We start from the raw sequence: 21,368 nt of genomic DNA on the forward strand, positions 1-21,368 counted from the left end.
TATCGCGCTTGGTTTTCGAGAAAATTGACTTTGAATTTTAGACGAGTACGAGTGCACTGAAGTACAGCAAGGGGAGAAGCGTTCCCCTTACCTCAGCGTGACCCTCAGGCAGCGTTGCCAGAAGAAATTCCCTCTCAGGGAAATACTATGACGTCACATTACCCCCACTACACCTATCACCTACCCCACTTGCATTACATGACTTACGTCCCCCACTACCACCCGCCTTTTCCCTCCTTTTTCCCTCGAACCTGGTAACGGTGCCCTCGGGCGCCGAAAGCTATATTTCAGTGCACGCGTACTCGGCTAAATTTCAAAGTCAATTTTCTAGAAAACTAAAGGAGTTATGATCAAGTTTTATTCTATATTTTGGACTTACTTTTTCTAATAGAATTGCCATCTCTCTACTTGGACCACCGGTTATGGGACACTCTGTATATAGGAATCGGTAGTTGAGGGGGAACTAGCGAGAGAGCCGGATCGGTTACAATGCCATCTCGCGGTGAGTAAAGAAGTATCGCTATAAATTCTTTAGAGAGGTCTATTTAGATTTCCATATACTTTTTTCAAAGAGACGTATTGATGTGACTGCAGTTGCAGCATTTTTAGATATCCCCCCATTCTGCACACGTGGCGACAGGCCAGTGTCTGGCGACACACTTTCGCCTGTACGGGGTGGAAAAATAGTAGTGGTTTCCGGAGGTTTGTTGAATAAATATTATCGAACGATTTATTAAATTTGGGGAGAAAAGGTTGACCTAGAATTTTAAGGTTAAAACGAATTCTGCGACGAATGTTTTTCATTAAAGTTTTTAGTGATACAGGTGTATAGATTCTCAGCCTTTAGGTTTAATTGATAATCTGATACCAGCAGGAATTTTGAACCCTGTCCATACATCAGTTAATTAATTGTAATTGGTGATTAATGAAGTCCTTATTATTATTATTATTCGCGATAATTATAACCGTTCCTCTTTCCACACCCCACACACGACTCCGCGTTTCTCAACCTATTAAACCACGCACCTAGTTGACACAGGCCTTTCAAGTAGTAAAGGTCGATCACACGCGAGGCGAAAAATATGTTACAAAGACAAAGAGAAGTCGAGTGAACCTTTAAAAATAACGACTATAGAGCCATTAGAAATTAATGTTTTACCACCCATCCTGACAAATTCTAAATCGTATTAAATAAATAAATATCAATGCGAAAGAATTATTTTTGAAAATTTTTGTTTTGAAATTTCACGGATTCAGAGGGTCAAAGAAATCAGATTTCTTAGTGATAATCAGATTTAATGGTAAACAGGGATGGAATATTCACTCCGTTTCTAAAGTATTAAAAGAAAATATTATGATCAAACGAAGGTTCCAAATCTTTTTAACGCACCAGCTTAAGGAGGGACACTGTGTCGGCCGGAAAAGTAAGCCATTTTTACGAATTTTTTTCAGGAATAATTTACAGTGTTCATAGAAAATTAGTATTACCTACCTTTAGTACGCTGTCTTAAGAGACTATACAAGAAAAAATAAATAGAAAAACATCCATAAATTTTAATATATTAATTAATCTTTTAGACCCCCCACGCGAGCTGGTCGAGTCTGTAACTATGGAACAGCAGGTCCGAAATCAAATTTCATTTTTTTTTTATTAACTATATGAGTGTAGTTTCCGTTGTACGTACCGATTTCTTAAACAAATTATTTTTGTAAAAATGGTGCGCATTAAAAGAAAAGTTTCGAAAATCCGCGAATAAGATTGATTTTTTCGAGCGTATTTCCAAAAATTTGTTTTCAATCAAAGAATCCGTACGTACAGCGGAAACTACACTAATATAGTTTATAAAAAAAAAATGAAATTTGATTTCGGACCTGCTGTTCCATAGTTACACGTTCAACCAGCTTGCGTGGAGGGTTTAGAAGATTAATTAATATATAAAAATTTATGCATGTTTTTTGTATTTATTTTTTTGTATAGTCTCTTAAGACAGCGTACTAAAGGCAGGTAATAAAATTTTTCTATGAAAACTGTAAATTATTCCCGAAAAAAATTCGTAAAAATGGCTTACTTTTCCGGCCGTCACAGTGGTGTTCCCCCTTAAATATGTGTTGGTCCCACGGCAACGCGCCGCTTCAAAGCCGCCGTCGAAGATATTTTCCCGGCGCCGATAAATATAATGAACAGCGAAAGGGCGCATAGCATGCGTAGGTAGAGTAAATGCACCGGATCGTTCGCTGCACGGTGCACGAGAGGCGAAATATCGCGATTACCTGCAGGCAATCTCCGACCTGGGTCAATACTGCGCAGTTCAGTTGCCCCTTTTTTTTCTTTCTTAAACGTCCCTCGTTAAGCTCTCGCTCGCGACTCTCTTTGTAGGGGCCGCCGACGAAAAGGGCGCGAGGCGTTCCTGGAAGAAATCTTCGCGAATCCCTCGGAACGAGAGCGACTCTTCAGGGACGAGGGTACAGGAAATTGCATCGAAACCGGGCGGTCGTGGGTAACGCGAGCAGGGTCTCGAAATATTCCGAGAATAATTTTAGGGAGTTACGAGCAGTTTATAACAGAAAGGCCACTTCAGAGCGCGCGAAGCGGTTTTCGTGGAAGCTGTGTTCGAGGAAGCGATCCACTAAGAATCGCTGCCGCGTAACGGTGGCCGTTAATGGCCGCCGTGACGTTGGGGCGTCTGACGGGCGCAGGTAATTCCGCGAAACGGCCCGGGCGATCAAAGGGATGCTACACACGGGGGGGATTGTGCTCGAGAGGCTGGCTAGGACAGCTGCCAGAACGCGACAGTCACTTGCCAAATTCCCGACGAAGCTGAATGAAACCTCGCAGAACGTCTGAATTCGAGCTGGTCAACCAGAAGAGCCCCTCTCGGCACCCCGCGAGCAGCTTGTACACGGGATTGAATTGGCCGCAAACTAGCCGATCAGTTTCAGCGTGCACGTCCGCTGGATTGCGTCGTGCTCGAATGCTGGGTAAAAGGGGTATTCTAGTTTAGAAGTTTCTAAAATTATTTCTTTTGTATCCTCTTAAAGGGTGTGTACGAAAACATGTCTGCCAAAGAATTCGTTTGGACTCGTAAAATTAATTTATAAGGGATCGCCGCGAACCCATGCTCCACGATTGCAACGCAAGTTTGTGGGTTTATAGAGTAAGTCGAGAGAAGTTCAGCGGTATGCTTTATTCCTGCCCAATCGCACTTTAAAGCTGTGAAAACTAACCTCAAAATCAAATAGGCACTCCACTTTTTCGCGCATAACTCCGAAAGTTCAAGAGACAGAGAAAAATGTTTCGAACAAAAGTTTAATGGTGCAATAAGCGCTACAAACTTGCGTTAACAAAATTTTGAAAAAAACTTTTTTCTATTTATTTAATACTAGTAGTGGTAAAAAGTCTTCACTTCCCGAGCTGTACAATTAAACTTATTATTTCAATTATAACTATTCTAGAACTATTAACTAAATGATTTTTTTTTAAATAAATATTAATAACGTGTAGAGAAGAAAATATTGTATAAAATATACAATAACACCCCGAAATTATACGTATTTCTCCTCACCCTTATTTTAAAATAATAATATAAACAATTAATAAACCAAGCTCAAAAAATATGGAAAATTTTAACGAGGAAAAAGTTGAAAATAACACACTCGTTAATAATAAATTAAATTAGTACAAAAAACTTCACTTCCATCAATAATTTTTAAAATTAATTTAAAGAAATCGGAGAAGCCATAATAAATGGACATATAAAAAAATCTTATCATGGATATAGAAGGTGTAAAAATTAATATACCTTTATTATCCAATATTATTCGACTATTAGTACCATTATAAAAAATATTAACGAAATAAAATAAACTCTATGAACATAAACAATCGGAAATTATAATAATATTCTGTAAAAGTTCAAAATTCAGTGAAAGTCTGAAGCCCTACTAATCATTCTTCAGAAATTAACGTACCAGTAGTAGGCAGGTTGGACATCACTTCTTCATCACGAAGATCTTAATTGAGGATGTCTGATTATCATTCGTACGTCATTCTTCAATGTTATTAGTAATGTAAAGAGTTCAGGGAATGTTTTCCAGATTATTTTTAAAACATCGGTCGACAAGATTACTATCCGCAGTTGCATTGGCGTCGACAAGGTCGGGAGCATCCTTTATCTGTTTCCTGGAGCCTGCGGCAGATGGCAGAAGCTTCCCAATGGCCGAGTTCTCCAAATCCTTGCTTCTCTAATATTCTACATCTGCTTTAATTTTAAGATTTTCTCGCAACGCAGTCCCATGTATTTGCCCTATCCTCTCTAAAGCAACTCACCAACGATAATGTATTCACTTGGGGTGATTTTCAATCCCAATCACAAAAGTTAACTTCTAATGTTGCCCCTTTGTGACCAAAAATGTGCACCAAAAAAAAGATGGTGTCAGAATCAGCAAGTAACTAAGTAGTCAGGAAATCTCTTAATTTTCCTCTACATTCCTTTAAGTTTCCTTCAATTTGTCTTTAATTTCCCTTACATTTTCCTTTAATTTCTCTTTAATTTTCTTTTTGTTTCCCGCTAATTTCCCTTTGATTTTCCCCTAATTTTCCATTCATTTTTCATTAATTCTCATTTAAGTTCCCTTTAATTTTCCTTTCACTCTGTTTAGCATCACATTATAACTCAAACTGAACGAACGTAGAAACATAAAGCTTCACTATATAACCAGAGACACTACCAAGACGTTCAGCTCCGATTTTTTTCTCCTTGAAATATATTCTGCGGCTGTCTCTCGCCTCAAAATTGAAATTGGGCAATAATAAAAAAAAGTGTCTCCTAAATATTTGTGCTGAACAACATATTTCAAGGATAAAAAAAGTCTGCCGCGGGACACCTCGATGGCGTGCCCTGTAAGAGCCCATAAAGTTTGGCAAGCCATGAAGTATGCACGCGGCAACGAGCGTGTCGAAGATTCTCGAGCGATGTAAGGTTGACGCGGCAGCTTGTGAGGAAGCGTTATCACAGAGTGGGCAGCGAGAGAAGGACGCCACTCGAAAGCAAAAACCGGTCGTTACCTTTTCTTACACTCAGGAGACCTCCGTCGACGTCGCGGTAACATCCTCATGCCGAAGAGAGCGCCCCTCATTCCAGCGTGCATCGTGATTAATCATTTAGCGCGGCGCTAGTTGCCGAGAAGAAGGCGAGACGCGGAACGGAAGCTCCGAGGTAGGATCCGCCTTTCCGCAAGGACGCTTCAAAGACAAAGCGACCTGGATGGAACGCCATCAAAAATGCCCCGGCAATACGCGGAAGAAATGGAACCCCGGGTGGCGAAACGTTTCTTCTTGCCCCAGGAACGCGACTCGTGGAAACTGATCGAGCAAAAACCTACGATCCCCATTTCGAACGCTTCGACGTCACCTGTGCAAAACACGAAACTGCCCGCGAGGTCGTGAAAAATCGAGCACGTCTGCACCGTTCACACGTTCTCCGATCATTCGAAAACGGAACCGTTATGCCGCGCACTCGCATGCCGCTTCTGCTCCAGAACGATACGTTCCGCGGCGAAGGTATCAATTCTCGCGCGTGTAAATAGGTACACAGTAGCGCTTCGCTGCTGTTGGCAGCGTTCAGTCATCGCGAAGCCGGGACAGTAACCGATTCGAGCTGTATCGCTCATCGGTTCCCCCAACTTCGCCACCTCTCTTCAGAGTCTATCTATATCCCGCACTTAAATTCGCCGCCAGTGACACTGCGGGGCGCTCAGGTGAACCGCGTCACTTTTTCCAGACGCACTTGAACAGTGCGTTCTTCTCGAGCGGAAGGTCCGAAGTCCGTGTGCGATAGTTCGGTGGCCAGTGCGCGTGGAGAAGGTGGGGAAGGAGCAACAAGGTCTCGAAAGTGCCACATGTCCGACGCGAGAAATGGTGGTACTGGGTATACATGTATAGTGGTCAGTGATATGAGAGTTTGAGTGGTGTAGTGATTGATTAGAAGGTATGTGGATAATTGTGGGAGGTGAAGGAGGCATTATTAAGTGGGAGTGATTGGAATATTTGTAATGTTATAGCGGAGTCTATGTAATGTACTTAACCTTATTTATTCATGACTCGCGCGTAAACTAATATTGTATAGTTCCAATTTTCTCCGCAAGCATGCATCAACTACCAAAAGGCAACACCACGAACCCTTACTCACCGATTGGAACGGAACTTTATGGGTTCATAGAGTGACTCCAGGCAAGAACAACGGTATATTTTATTCGTGCCCTATCGCCCTTTAAGGGTGAGGAAACTAACCTCAAAGTCAAATAGGCACTCCAGTTTTTTGCATATAACTCCTAAAGTACTTGGGACAGAAAAAAAAGTTCCAAACAAAAGTTTAGTGGTACAATAAGCACTGCAAACTTGCGTTGACAAAATTTTGAAAAGTATAAAAAAAAAAAATTTTTTACGAGAAAAAACTTTTTTCAAAAATTTTTTTCACGGAAACTTGCAACGCTTAGTGCGCCATTAAAGTTTTGTTCGAAACATTTTTTTCCGTCTCTTGTAGTTTGGGAGTAATACGCGAAAAAGTGGGAGTGTCTATTTGACTTTGAGGTTAGTTTTCGTGGCGTGTTCTCCATCCACTCCGTGCAGGATTTTCCTGGCAACCCTGTTCTGCCCTATTCCATCGACCCCACTTTTACTTTCTGAGACCCGTAAAAACCCATTACATTTCCTCAGTCTTGGCTATTACTGTTCCAAAAGCTACCAGACACGGTCAGAGAAATTCAAATTCAACGTTGTAGAACTCTTTACTTAGCATAATAAATATATTGCTAAAACGGTAGTTCGTTTCATCCTCGTCTCCATTACACCTACATACAATTTTGCATTGGAATATTGAAGCTTCAATGCAGTAATGATACATGTTTAAGGTTAGGATGATATTTCTTTCGGAACCAATTCGGATATTTATCAATCAAATCGAAAGCAATTTCTCCGCGCGTCATGCGCTGGGAACGCACTTCCGTATCGGCAACAGCCATCGCTTTATGCTAACGAGCAAGAAAAGCAACGTGACTTAGCCAAACGTTAACCTGCAAACAGAACGGTGAATATTTTCGCGGGTGAACGAGCTCGGTTCAACCACCGATCGGCAAATATTTATTCCCGTTGATTATTCGTTTTCAATAGGAGACTTGCGCAGAATAAACGATCGTTGAATTACACTAGCTGATGAGTTTGCGGAGTTCCTTCGAAGTGGAATGGAGGAATTCGAGCCGCGAGAAACTTTTGTTAAAATCTCCGCGACGAGTTTTTTCTGGGAATTAATCATTCGTTCCTTCTTCGATGCTGGGGAACCTCGTTTAGCCCGATTCGCTCGGTTCTCAAGGACCGCGGCGTTACAATGCAATTACACTGTGTACGTTATAAGGCGGTTAAGATTTTAATGGGCAGATAACGATCTTAATGGGCTCCGCTAATCTTCCGCTCGGGGAACATTGAAGTTTAGCATCGCCGGTATCTTGTAGAGGCCGGCGACGATGGCCTATAAATTCCAACCCCCGTAAACCGTAACGCTCGACCGTCACGGAACAATTCGAAGGATCCGATCGCACGAGTGCTTCCGCGGAAACCGGCGAATCGATGCTCAGAAAGAGGAGGATTCTTTCGCCGTCGACAACAATAATTAAAATTCATCCCGCGCCGCGGACAATATTCTCCGTCCACGATACCATCTATCGATTTGTACATCGACACTCTGGTGACAATTGGACGGCAAAGTGCCTCGAGTTCACCCAAACTGCTGGTACTCTTCGTTAAATAGGGAAACGTTTGATAAAATCTTGGGACTGCCGGGTGAATCTGTAAGTGTTTGAAGGTGAAGCTGCTTTTAAGGGCTGCAACAGGGTGCAGCAAGGACTGACAAGGGGAGGATTAAAGGTGTATTTCGAACAATTTTTGGGGGTGACAGAGCTTCACCAGTGAAGGCTTTTGGCATTTATGTTAGACGCAGAAGGCCACTCGGTTTTGAAAAATTAGAATATTGGATATTTAATATAGAAATATAATATATATAAAATATTATATATTATATTATTATAGACATAATAATATATACTAATAATTTTACGATTGCAGTAATATATATTTGATACGTATAGTTTAAAAAAACATAAAAATGGATATTTCAGTATATAGTTATGCACGACTTCATTGGTAAAAATCTACCACCCTCCAAATGTAGTTAAAATTCTCGTGCCACAGTTCTAGATCTCCCCTTGTGAGAAAGTTGGGGCAGTAACGAGGAAGCTTAACCCCCTAACGACTCCCTAAATTTTAAAAAACCTTAAAAAATTACAACCTTTATTTATGTTTTTATTTCGCTATACTATAAATGCTTATAAAGTGGGATGAAACACTGTTTTAAAAACTTTTATTTTTGCATATATATAATAAGAAATTATAAGTGTTAAATACAGCTAAGTAATATTACGTTCGTACTAGGGACTGTAAATTTACCGATTTTTCCAATTACCGGTAATTCGGTAAAATTTTCCATCCAAACCGATTTACTCATTTTTTTTAAGGTATTAAATATATAAGTGTAAATGTTACAAAAAAATTCAATCTAATCGAGCATTATAAGAAATATATATGCAAATAAAACTATTCTAAACATAAAGTATAAAATAATATGACAGAAAGTACATATATTAGCGAAGTATTCACACAACTTATTAAATATGCATCTTCACGACGAAAACATTGAAAAGAATCTTAATCTATGTACATAATTAAATATTTATCAACTTTTTTTAACAAATAAGCACGCAAAAAAAACATAATTTATCTAAACTTTGGTCTCCTAATTGCGACTTAATTTTTGTACCAAATTATCCAGCCGCGGAAAAATCTTTCTCACATTCTGCTCTGATTATTAAGAAATCATATTCCAGTTGTATATATTTCCCCCTACTTTTTCTTCATGAAAATACCTCTATTCCTTTTCGATGACCTGATTCAGATTTTTAGTTTCCTTTTCGACCAGAGTTGGTTCTTCATGAGACAGACACTTCGGTGTTCGTCTTTATTAGAAAGTTTTCTTTCATTGATAACGCAGTATCACATATCTATGTACACCTACAATCTCCAGTTCGTATGTACACGGTAGAAGAAAAAAAATGAAAATTCTAATAAACCAATACAAGTGCAATGAATAATGTAAAACATAAATTGCCTTTCGAAAACTGGGTGTCATAAAAGTTAGATATTCTTCAAAGTGTGTCACCAACCATACAGTTACGATTCTATCGAACGTAACATTACTGCGGTGGAATTTCGAGACCGTTCGCAAGAAGCGTGATATTACGGAGGTGGGTCTTAAGGGGTTGAAAAGCTCGGGGAATATTGTGACGGGTGTTTTTACCCCGAGGAAATGGCGGAGGGTTTCGCGACGTCATCGACACGGCCCTGAGATATTTGAATATCTGACAGTGCATGGGCGGAGTGAGAGCCAGTATATTTTGGAAACGAAGGTAATGCTTGGCCTGGGAACGTCGAGGCGAAACGGGCACGGGCGAAACGCCAGAAACTACATTTCCCGTGGTAAATAGGGTAGAGGCGGCCATGCCCGCTACCGCCATTGATAAACGGATGCGATTCGGGCGGGTTTCAAGGTTTTGCGATTCATAAGGGTCGCCGGTGAATGGTGTGGGTCCCGAGCTGTTAAGCTGTTAGAGACCAGGGAACCTCCTGAATCGGGAGGCCATTTCTATCGGGAATTAAAAGTGGCCGGTGAATGATGCCACTTCGACACGCTGCAGAGAAGATCGGAGCTGGTTGTCTCAAGGGGTAGGTTGACTAACTGTTAATAACTTTGATTTAGAATTTTTTTTTTTAAATAAAACTGTCTTAACGAGACGTAGGAACTAATGCACAATCCTATTTCCATAGTCAATTGTAAAAAAAATCAACTGTTTTGAAATTATACTAAAAAAACTAAAAGGAGTAAAAATCGACAGTTCGAAAAAATGGTACCTAACATGGAACACCTAGGAAATTTGTAAAGAAGATTGCAAAAATTTTACTTTTCTTACTAAAAATGAAGATTTATTAAATACAAGATATAAATACAGAAACATATCATTTTTAATTTATTGTTGCTTTCTACTCCTCCGACAAGTTGGGCACGTGAATAATAGGTATGAAGCCTCACATTCTTCGGGTGCCCACTGAAAACAACGAACACATTGTGTCCACTTTAAAAAAAAAAAAGTAATATGTTTGTAACTTAATATTATAATGCAATCGTATTATGTAACACGCATGCAATATGAAACATGTTCCACATATTATTCCACTTAATTTTTTTTTCTTGAGCAAAGAATCTCCGGTGAATTGACAAGCGAAAAAATTAAAGTACAAAAATTTACTATATTCCATTTTTGTCTCGCCAGCGCGTTAATCTAATTAATCTTCACCGTTCAACGTGTGATGCAGCAAATATATATTTATGCCAACATCGCGCGGGATGATTTCCCAAAATTCGACGTTTGATTAAAACCTCAATGTATATTTATAAGGGGAGCGTGAAAACGCGCGAACACGATCTCATATACTTATCCAGTACAAAGTGCATGTACCGATTATAATTTATGGAATTGCGTTCCGCGCAACGACCCGCAGTATAAAATAGCCACGTTATCAAACGGCGCTGGTACTCGCAATTAAACCTACGCAAACGCACGATTTTGCCCCGGGTTTAATTTAAAGCAACCGTCCGCTCGCTCGCGGAGTTCGCGGCTAGGAAAATAATGCGGAGGATGCTCTCAACTACGTTGCTGAACAGCGCATACAAAACACAGTCTGTTAGTGGTGAGAATGGAAAACAATGGGAAGTGAAGGAAGAAGGGGCAAAATAGAATAAAAACACTAACCCGTACATCGGACGAGAAATTTCCACCAATGCGAAAGACGAGCTTTAATTAAGAATCCTGGGTATCAAACTACATACAGTTAACCTGATTTCAGAATCAACCCCTTGGACACTGACAAAATGACTCGTAGAAGTTTCTGGTGTTTAGTATATTTGCCACAACTGTAACTAGAAGCTGACAAGGGAAACCAAAAAATTATGAAACTGAGGGTAAGGAGAGAATATATATCTATATATCCTCTGTTTAGTAACTATAAGTTACCAAATGGTAGTCCTACTTAAAAGAAGCAACTTTTGTCCGAAATTTTTTTTTATCTCTCACAGTTTGATAACAGAAAATCGGAAAATAGCCGGATTTTCACGGTTCGATTTCGCCTCCTCAGAGTGAATTTGGGCAGCAAAAGAAATTGCATGATAAATATCTATATATCCTCTACATACCTCTAAAATTTCATCATTTTTTAAATTTCCGAATTGGGGATCCTCCTTTGCGAGTTAAAAGGAATTATATTATCAGTGCTAGAAATTGGGAATTCCTCTGCAGACGTATAGAGATAAAGAGTACGAGGTAGAAAAGGTATTCATAAGAAATCTCTAGTCACTGTAGAGTAATGCTTCGATACTAGATCGCCTACCAAACCCCGCAACAAGTTATCGCTATCCCCACCGAATTCACGTTACGCAGTGGATGGGGCTGACAGCTCCACCCACTTTGCCGTCTTCTGTTCGCGCATGCGCGTCGGGGACCTCGCTTTTACTCGACCACATCTATGTATAATAAAATGCAAAGGGTTTCAGATATGAAAAACCTGAAAAGAAAAAATGGCGCATTCAGAACAGTAGCCAATAACAGATATTCCTCAGCTGTTCTCAGTAAAGCACACTGAAAGGAAACTACTCCAAATAGAAATATGAGAAAGTGTGACTGCGCACATATGTACTGACGCTACCAGTCGGTAAAATGAAGTACTTTTCTACTCCCTGCGATCTGGAACAGGAATCGAACCGTTCGTTCGTGATATGATAATCGTTAACGACGCGACTCTAATTAACTCGGCCATAGAGACACGCCACGAAGCAGGGTCTGGAGCACGTTCCATTCTGCGCATTCCCTGCGTGCCGAATTCCAAGCTAATTCCCATTCTCTGACGCGTCCTGACCCGCGCCCCGACCAGCTTGCGAGATCGCGGTGAACGTTGTCGCGAACTAGATTCGTCAAGGTTTTTGTCACTGTGTCAAACCTAGGCTACTTGGAACTCGTAGAATCACCACCACGAAGAAATGAAAGGGTGTTTTCATGTTTAATTAACATCTTCAGTCACACCTTATAATCGCAAATTGGTCACATGGGGTTCAGTGCACCCAAACGTCATTTTTGAGTTACCATCTTAGTATTTTCGAATCCTTCACCTTTTCAGTGATAATTGTACATTCGTATTGCTCTAATAATATTTTTCTACAGATGTAAATTTTGATATAAAAGGGAAAAGGGTTTTTTTGGTTAAAATTCACCAGATTTTTAAATTGTCTTATTAAGGTCTAAAAATTCACAGAAATATTGACAAAGAAAAAAAAATTGCTTGGGGTGCGATACACCCCGTGTAATCACGAAGGGTTAACGCTGGATTGTAATTCCAAAAATCGAATTTAAATTGTGAATACACATATACTTGAAAACCCTTGCCACCAGCCTTCCAGCCAACTTTGAATAAGTACCTTCCCAAGTTTCACTCAAAATTCCCATTACCTGCATTTCCTGTAGACGCTTGAAAAGACGCGAGAGCCTCGTGAGAATGAAACCAGGAAACCACCGAGAGTTCTAGAAACCCTCTGCAAATTCCGCGTAACACGATAACAACTGTCTCAGATTCGGTGACAGTATTTGCTGCAAGCTCTTAGCTATTTTAACATCTATCAGCAATGTTCCACAGTCCAAGTCCCTAAGCCTGTCTGGTATTGGCTAACCAGAAAATTATTGCTTTTCGAATGCTACGTCATTTACAATTCAATGCGCTCTGAAGGGTCAAGCACGCTTGGGGTCGTTCAAGGGCCAGCTGAATGGCATTGCGTCCGAACGTTGGCCCGTTAAGGCGACGGGGTCCGAAATTTCGTCAGGTGCGCGCAATGACGTTAACCGCATGCAGTCGTTGCACGATCGATCACGCAGCCCGCACTGCGAAAACCCGACGCTGCCTCGAAACCTTTTCGTTTGTTTTGGAAACGTCCGCATCCAGCGAACAATGCCCGCCCATTCTCGCGGGGAATCCCTCGGACAATTGGCGCGCGCCACTCGCAGCCCGTAATTGTACACCGAGAAGAGTCGAGGGCTGTAAGTGCCAGTTTCTAAAAAATCGCGATTACAATCAGAAGCTGCTCTAAGCACCATTGCTAACAGCGTGTACAAAGTACTAAGCTCCATTCGTATAATAAATCACTTGCAATAAATTCTAAAGATGTCGCCGCGTTAAGAGGCTCCAAGCGTTTGCAAGATATTTGCGAATGCCTTGTTAAACCGAATTACCAAAGCTTTTAGTTTATTATCCGTCGCGCATCGCGTTCTAGATACTTTTGTTTTTATGAAAGGACACCATGACTGATCTTGATTTTCGATCACGACGACTGAGGTCAGGTCCGTCGCGCTCGTGTTTCTTTGTTCAGTGTTCACTCGCAAAGAGGCTAACGGTGACATCCGCACGTGCAACTCTCGCGAGATACAGGGATATTTATTTCTCCTTTTTCGGATTCAATTTTGGTAAAGAGGACTTTGTGTCGAGCTGGGCAATTATAGTATTATATACATTACAGATTGTATTAAACGTTTTCGTGTTTCCGTTGTATAAAGCGCGATTTCTTTCGATCCATAACCTCATTTCTATTAGCATTTGAAGGATAAGGGGAGAATCAGGGAATGTCACTGTGACGTCCCGGCCCCACCGCATGGGTCACGCCGGTTAGTCTCCGCCGGCGCCGCTAGAGGTCTACTCTTCTCGCAAGTCCTATCGTCCACTCTCGTTCCTATATATACAAGTTCCAAGTTTATTTTCTCTTAGTCCCCGTGTGTCTAGGGCAGGGGCCGTCAGCTATAGTCCTACTTGATACTGAGTCTGGCTGACGGGGGGGGTCATATTTTCTCTTTTCCTCCTCGATCTTTAATGCCAATCCACCTGCCCCGCAGCACAGTATTCCAAAAAGCGTGACCGGCCCCCGAGGGATTACGGTTCTGCCGGAGGCGACGGGGCAAGATAATCCACATCTCTCCCCCTTTCTTTATGTTCCGAAATCAATCACCAAACACCATCTCGGTTTCGGACGTATTAGTCACAAAACAGCTTTATCGAGAAAATTAAGTATTTCAGTGCAAGTGGGACTGTGCATTACCTTTTTTTAACCAGTATACTAAATACTTAACGTTATCTTACGGGGCCATTTGAACTTTATAACTCTTTGTAATTACATTTTATTGTAATTTATTATAATTTACATTTTATTTTAATTACAAATCTCGACAGTTCTTATAGTCCCAGTCGCCGCCAACAAAATATGCTATACATAAATCGCAAAATTACGAAAAATGGACATTCCTCATTGCATTACATTTACCTTATCCTCCTCGGCACTTATAATTAGAGCGTTTTACAAATTTTGACAGTAATTTTTTACTGTTATTTTATTTTGTCATGAGAAGCAGTTTTTACAAGTGTAAACTCACAATTAAAATATCAAATGCATCAGTCAAAAAATTAACTGTATATATATATATGTATTCGTTTACATCTCTTCATTTAAAAAATCTGTGTTTTGGCACACAGAGTCTTAATTACGTTCGGTCTGCAGTTATTCGAACGATCGACCGAAATAAAATTTAAAGTTAATTGGATAACGCCTACTTCTCAGCAACGAACACGAGGTAAATGTCCCCATTAACGCTCACGCCACCTCTAGTTGCGTTTTTTTACTGCTTTCAAGCAACAAACACATTAATGTAAACGTGGCCTCAGCCAAATGGCTAAAAATTCAAATTCAAAACATTTGACTTGGTAATTTGTTCGTGGTTTAATGTGAACAACCTTAATGAGCATAAACGCGAAGTGATTCATTGACGCATTAAGGAAGCACGGAAATGTATTATTCAAGTTTATTAAATTACAACAAAGAAGCTAGATAATGAGCGCCAAGATATTCAGGACTGAACACAACGCTGGGTGTAATTTTTAATTTAATTTCTTTCAAAATAACAATTCACGTGCCACGCATACCTGAATTTAATTCGTAGTCAGTCTCCTCGATAATGGAACTCCTAAACATTCGTACTGTTTTTTAAATAATTATTCTCGCGCGTCTCTCAAAATTTACACTAAAAAAGGGAACAACGAGCTTAGAACACTCGCTGAGGCTTAGCTATATATAGAATTCAGGAGCCCAGTGGAAAAAAGGCACATGTTTTCATAGGAAATGGGTTGCAAAATTGTACTTATTTTAAACAGTACTAGAATTAGATGATAAATGCTTATTATCGAATTTTCGCTGAAACATTCTTTTTTTTTATTTCGCCGTATATATTGTTTATTACTATTCCTTAACATTTTTCTTTCGTAACACGTTTTTCCCCGCTTATTTCTGTATTTGCTTCGTATAAGTGATTAATTTCTCTACATATCTGTTATTTTCATCTTGAAAACAATGTAAGATCTGTCACATGATTCCAAGGAGCCGAGTGGCATGGCCCCTTTCCCACCACGCACTTGTTTTTCTCAGCATGAAGAAAATTCAAGGGTACCCTCTTATAAATAGGTCATTTTGGGACTTTATTTTTAAAAAAAAAAGTAAACGTCACAGCGTTAAAAACCTTTTTAGGCTATATTTGTACATGATTGAAAATAATACAATTTTTCTTGCATATTTTATTTAATACCGCTGTCTGTTGATGGCTCTAACAATCTTGGTTAATTATCAGTGGTACAAAGAAACGTAAACTGCTGCATATGTGGCGTGTGGATTTTTGCCACAGGGCCCCTCAAGTCCAACCAAAAAGCTATTGATTCTCTCCGCTTCCGCAGCCTCCACCAGTGCCGGCAAAGCGAAGGTGTCCACCTTTCCTGGAGCATCAATTTACCAATTCCCTTTTCGAGGAAGGGGTGAAGAGGGGCGCGTAGAGTGGCGCAGTGTTTTTTTAAACCCAAGACTCTTCGAAGCGCAAAGCAGGCGCTTTTGTTATGTAATCGGTCATAATTGCCGCGTCGCAACGGCCGCTGAGACAAAGCGATCCCTCGCAAGGCGATGCTGCCCTTAACGACCGCTTTCCCGCGCGCGTTTCGCGCCCCCGCTAACGACCGACTACCACCAACAATCACTCTGCCCAACCAATCTTCCGTGTACAGCTCCCAGCAGCTTTATCAGACAGTTGTACAATTAGCTTCGCAGTCGCTCCTCGCGCAGATTCCTCTTAAATCTTCAGATTAAATTCATTCTCGGGCGGGCCCCACTCCACCACCCCGCGCCGTTTTGGTTAATGGTCAAGGAAAGTTACTCGGGCGAGTTGGTCCCGTCCACCGCAGGCTCCTGTTACTCTCGTCAACGTTAGGATAAAATGCGCCTGCAGCTTCAATGAGTAATGGTCCCACAATGGTTCCTATTATCTCCTGCAGGTCCAAGTTTTATCACCCTTTCATGGGCACTTTGCTCGTCACTTTAACGCAGCTCTAAGCATCCTCCTGTCCATTCACAAGGGGACCAAGATATTCTATAGTCACCCGCAGTGCCCATAAATACCATCCGCGCGTAAGTGTTGCCACTCAAATCAAAGCTTGAACTGGGGAAACTGTTCCAGGGAGAAGCTCCATTAAATCCGCCCGCTATCGCGGCAAGGGGGCCTGCTTAAAATCCGCGGCAACCCGCCACAAACGAGCGCGAGTTCTCGACGCGAAGGGTTAACGCGTAAATATGCATGGCAGCCTGTAGTATCGCACCCCTCTGGAAAAAGGGCATTAGAGCCGCGGTACATTGAAGGGGGAGCCTTAGTACGCGGCGGAAAATAGGAATGCTAGGGGAGAGAACGCGCTCGTTGTCGAGCGAGCCCATTCGAAAGGCGGCTCCAGTTACCTAGTTTCTTTCACGGATCTTCTCCTTTGCCGCAACCCCTCTTTCAGCGTAACCGACCCACGTTTTCGGCAACAACCAAGAATGAAGCTGCGCTACCTCTGCGCGCACTTGAAGCTAACAAACCAATTGGATGGAGAGTTGGGGCGCCTCATCGGTTTTTGTGGCACAGTGGCCGTGGCAAATGGAATAGTGCCACAATTTGGACAGTCAGTGTTTCGATGGGTTTAGGAAGACCTGCCTTCGGATATGCCTTGGATTTGCAGCAAGTGGATTGCTGCGGGAGTATCTTCGACTTATAGCATTGGCGAATATGTAAAGCTAGAAGGAATTATGAATCTCCGCGATAAGGAAGTGATTTCTACCCCTGGGGTTAAGAATGTCAAGGGAGGGTGGTACCACAGTTCATAGCCGCCGCTGTACACTCGGCGTTTGTCAATACATACCTACGTTCTACGAGTAGAGACGCTGCTATTGATTACCAACAAATACTGCGACGGTACAGTAATGAAATTGTAACAAACGCGCAGCTGCACATAGCGGGCATTTTAGCGATCTCTCCGGCCGAAAGTCGATTACGAAAATCTTCAGCGCAGATAAAAATGCAAGGTCGCTGAATAAAACTGATTCGTGTGTTAGTGGCGTACAACACTATCCCCCGCACAACCCTACACATACGTCTGAACGTCATTATTTTTTTTTTATGTAGCTTGAACAAATGCAATCCGTGGATTTTGATGAAAGAGGTCGGTGTGTCTACTTTTCATGGCTTTTTGCTGCGATAGCTCTCATATTAACTAAAAAATAGCATTTCGAATAAATGCGATTTTATAGTACTTTTTCGTATTCGTTTTTCAAATTTGAGCCCAATAGTTGTACTTCCCGAAGTTTCCCGGCACTGAATTTGAATTCAATAGACAGCTAAGGTTTTATTCTTTGAAAATACTTGAAAAGTTGTTTGCCGAATTTTGCGATTTTTCAGGATAAGATGAGTATAGATAAAAACGAAGATATAACTAGGTGGTTGTTTTGTTTTTGTTGAATTTATGGAAAAATTCCTACTACAATTGGATGATTTCTCTGACGAGCACACAAAGGAAATAAAACATAATTTTTTCACGTTTCAAGTCCAAAAGGAATCGAAGATAAAGTGAAAAAAAGTATTTTGTATCCCCTGTAATACTGTTTTCTACGTCTTATATTAATTGGTTTAGCCTAGGAGCATCCTTGCAACCGATTGAAGAGGAAAAATAATTTTGCCGGCCCAGATCGGCAAAACACCCCTGTGTGCGCTGTATGTACCTACAAGGTTGCGAATGCAGGTTGCCGAAGCTGAAGCACACGTCCCTAGGATCTACATATGTAACAAGACCTCATTTCCATACGAACGTAAAGCAGAATTCAAGTGTGCCTTACTTTCACTTATCAGCTCAACACCTCCGCCTCGCGTCCCCTTATTACCCTCTTCGGCAAGACAGCAGATAAACATCCCCCAAGTTTCGAGCACCCCACGCTCGGATCTGGACGGCACCCACCGTGGACGGTGAAAGGTGTCGCGATCCATCGATTCGCTAGCAGCGAGCAACGAACGAACGGGGGTGCTCGACCATTCGAAATGCAAAGGTGGAACGGGACCGGGGGAAAAAGCAGCGTGGCGATTGTTTAGCGGCGGCGCGCGTGAAGCGAAGCGAGGCGAGTGCGAGAGGCGAGTGTAGGCCAGGAGGGCAGAAAGCGGGGCAGAGGGATATGTCGCAATGCGTCTTGACGTCACCGGCGGGACGTCGTTGGTGGGATTCGCTGGTGGATCGGCCAGCGAAGGGATGGCGCAGGACGAGGGAGGGAGGAACGGAATGCACGTGCACCTGGTGCATCTACGGCCGCCAACGACTGCCATCTGTCGTGGACTGGCGGAAAACGGGCATCAAGGGTTCGTTCGCTGATAAGACCGATTTCCCTTATCGATTCCAAGCGACCCCCGTGAACGCGCTCCCTTTCGTTCGGCGCAGCAGGGAGGATGAACGAGATTGCCAACGTCATCGCGCATTCAGCCTACTCGCACGGGACGCCTCTGTGCCGAGGCACTGGTATTTTCGGCACGTTCGCGAATTCGGGTGTCGAGATTCTGGGGGAGGAATCAATTTTTCGAGTGACGAGTTCGCTCGTTTTTATCAGGGTTGAAGGAGGATGGAGAAGCACATTCGCGAATTGGAGTGCCGAAATTTTTGGGGATGAAACAATTTTTTAATGACGAGTTAACTCGTCAGCTTCCATTCACGAATTGAAGGAAGACAGAAAAGCATGCTCACGAAATTGAAGTTTCAACATTTTTTGTGATGAATCAGCTTTAAAATGACGAGTTAACTCGTGCTCCTCAGTTGAAGAGTTGGAAGAGGAAGGAAGAGTATACTCGCGGATTAAAGTTTCGAAATTTTTAGGAACTAATCAATTTTTGAATGACGAGTTAACTCGTCTTCCTGAATTCCCGAGTTGAGAGAGAAAAGAAAAGCGTATTCACAAGTTTGAAGTTTCGAAATTTTTCCTGACGAATTAACTTTCAAATGACGAATTAACTCGTCTTCCTCAATTAACAGATTAAAAGAGGTCAGAAAAGTATATTCACGAAAATTCCTCCTTTAATTCGTTATCTGAGGAAGACGAGTTAACTCGTCCTTCGAAATTTGATTCGTTACGAAAATTTCGAAACCTCACTCGTACAAGAGAAGTAAATTATATCTTAGGTTATACTACTAAATATACAATTTTTAATATAGACGTTTGTTGCAAATAATAATAATAATAATACGTCTTTATTACACTCCCATCTGCATAAAATTAGCAAAAAATTGACCAGGCTAATATAATATGAGCCTATTTGCACGAAGAGATGTAATACGCGAGATTCAGCAATTAGCTGCTCCCGAGTCTGACCCTGAGAATCATAACAAAATACTAATAATATTAAAAAAATAATATAAATACTAATAATTACAAAATAAAATAAAATACAAAACCAAACAGAAAAACAAAGACAAACGTAATACAGCAGGCACGTCCAACCTTACTACGAGGTTAATAGCACTGACCAATGCTGAGAATCGCGTGTATGCATATTTAAGTAAAATATTTGCCAGACCTAAGCAAAAAATCGAGAGGATTACAGGGGTCGCTCAGACGTGGCAACTTACGTCGCGAAACTTTCAATTGTTTTTCTTCTTTTGGTGATCTAGGAAGAAGAAAAATATCCCCTTTGGAATGCCCATCTGAAGCCCAACAAGCACAGTCCAAAGCAGAGGGAACTGAAGGATGCTCGTTAAGATTGGGGGCTTAAGTCGGATTACTGCGCGCCAGGTGCATGATGTTATGATATAGGAGACGAAGAAACGCAAAGTTTGAGGGAAAAAGTTTAGAGTGATTTATAAAAGTACTTGGCCCCGAGTATTTGCAGGCTGCCTCTGTATTAACGTAGTTTTAAGTTTCGCCGAAAGGTGCGCGCGGAGCTAACCGCGGGGGGGATCTTGCTGAGATGATCATGAGTATTATGAAGAGATACGAGACACCTCCAGAAATATTTATCTCCGCGCTCTAAATTTACCTAGCCGCTTCAAGCAGGCCAATAAAGCTGCTAGCTTAATAATTAAACGCGATCCTAAAATATAATACACCCCTCAGACACTATCTCCTCATACTGCGCCAATCTGAATCTTTAAGCTGCTGTACTCTACGCATTTCGTAATCAGCCTACTAATAATACTTCGATGTACAGATATACGTACAGGGTGTTAAAAAAGTGATGGTCACTGCCTTCAGGGGGAATCTATACCCCTGGATTGGGGGACATTTGTAAAAACTATTGCCCCAAAATTGTTTATAACATTGCAAATTAATTTAGGGGTAGTTCTCCTAGTGCCGATAGATCTATGATAGATCTAATTAAAAGAAGTAACTATTCTCTATCTCTTACACATTTCGAATTACAAAATAAAATAAAAAAATAGTCGCATTTTCAGGGGTTAATTTTAACCCCTCAGAGTGAACTTGCGTAGCAACCAAAAATTGTGCTGTAATCAGGAGAAAATCCCCTACATATTCCCAAAGTTTCATAATTTTTTTAATTTCCGGGTTCGGGGTCTTCCCTAAGTAGAGGTTCAGGGCTTGTCCCCTAAATGGCCTTATAACGAGACAAAGCTGTATCTATGTATGTGACGGAATTAAAAACTCTTCTGAATCCTCGCGCTCAGCCGTCGCACAACTCCAAACATTACAGTGCACTTCTCTACACCATTGCACCAAGTGACGTCCGTGATAGTCGCTGCCCTTTCGCGCTGCCCATGCACAGCGCACAGAAACGCCCCCGCGCGG

At 41.4% G+C, this 21,368-nt stretch overlaps 1 protein-coding gene across 4 annotated transcripts in view; it reads right to left on the reverse strand.

The window, feature by feature from the left end:
* The window catches only part of Shaker (potassium voltage-gated channel protein Shaker), a 342,093-nt gene that overhangs the window by 228,545 nt on the left and 92,180 nt on the right, over positions 1 to 21,368 (reverse strand). For 2 of the 4 annotated variants that reach the window (XM_076824823.1, XM_076824833.1), the window contains exon 1: positions 5,066 to 5,700. The exons of the other annotated variants lie outside the window; for them this stretch is intronic. In XM_076824823.1, the coding sequence (XP_076680938.1) occupies positions 5,066 to 5,148 (83 nt within the window). In that variant the 5' untranslated portion in view covers positions 5,149 to 5,700. Of the gene's footprint in view, positions 1 to 5,065; positions 5,701 to 21,368 lie in introns of those variants that run through there. 4 annotated transcript variants of the gene reach the window in all.

The sequence above is a fragment of the Andrena cerasifolii genome, chromosome 1, assembly GCF_050908995.1.
Source record: "Andrena cerasifolii isolate SP2316 chromosome 1, iyAndCera1_principal, whole genome shotgun sequence".
Classification (NCBI taxonomy): domain Eukaryota; kingdom Metazoa; phylum Arthropoda; class Insecta; order Hymenoptera; family Andrenidae; genus Andrena; species Andrena cerasifolii.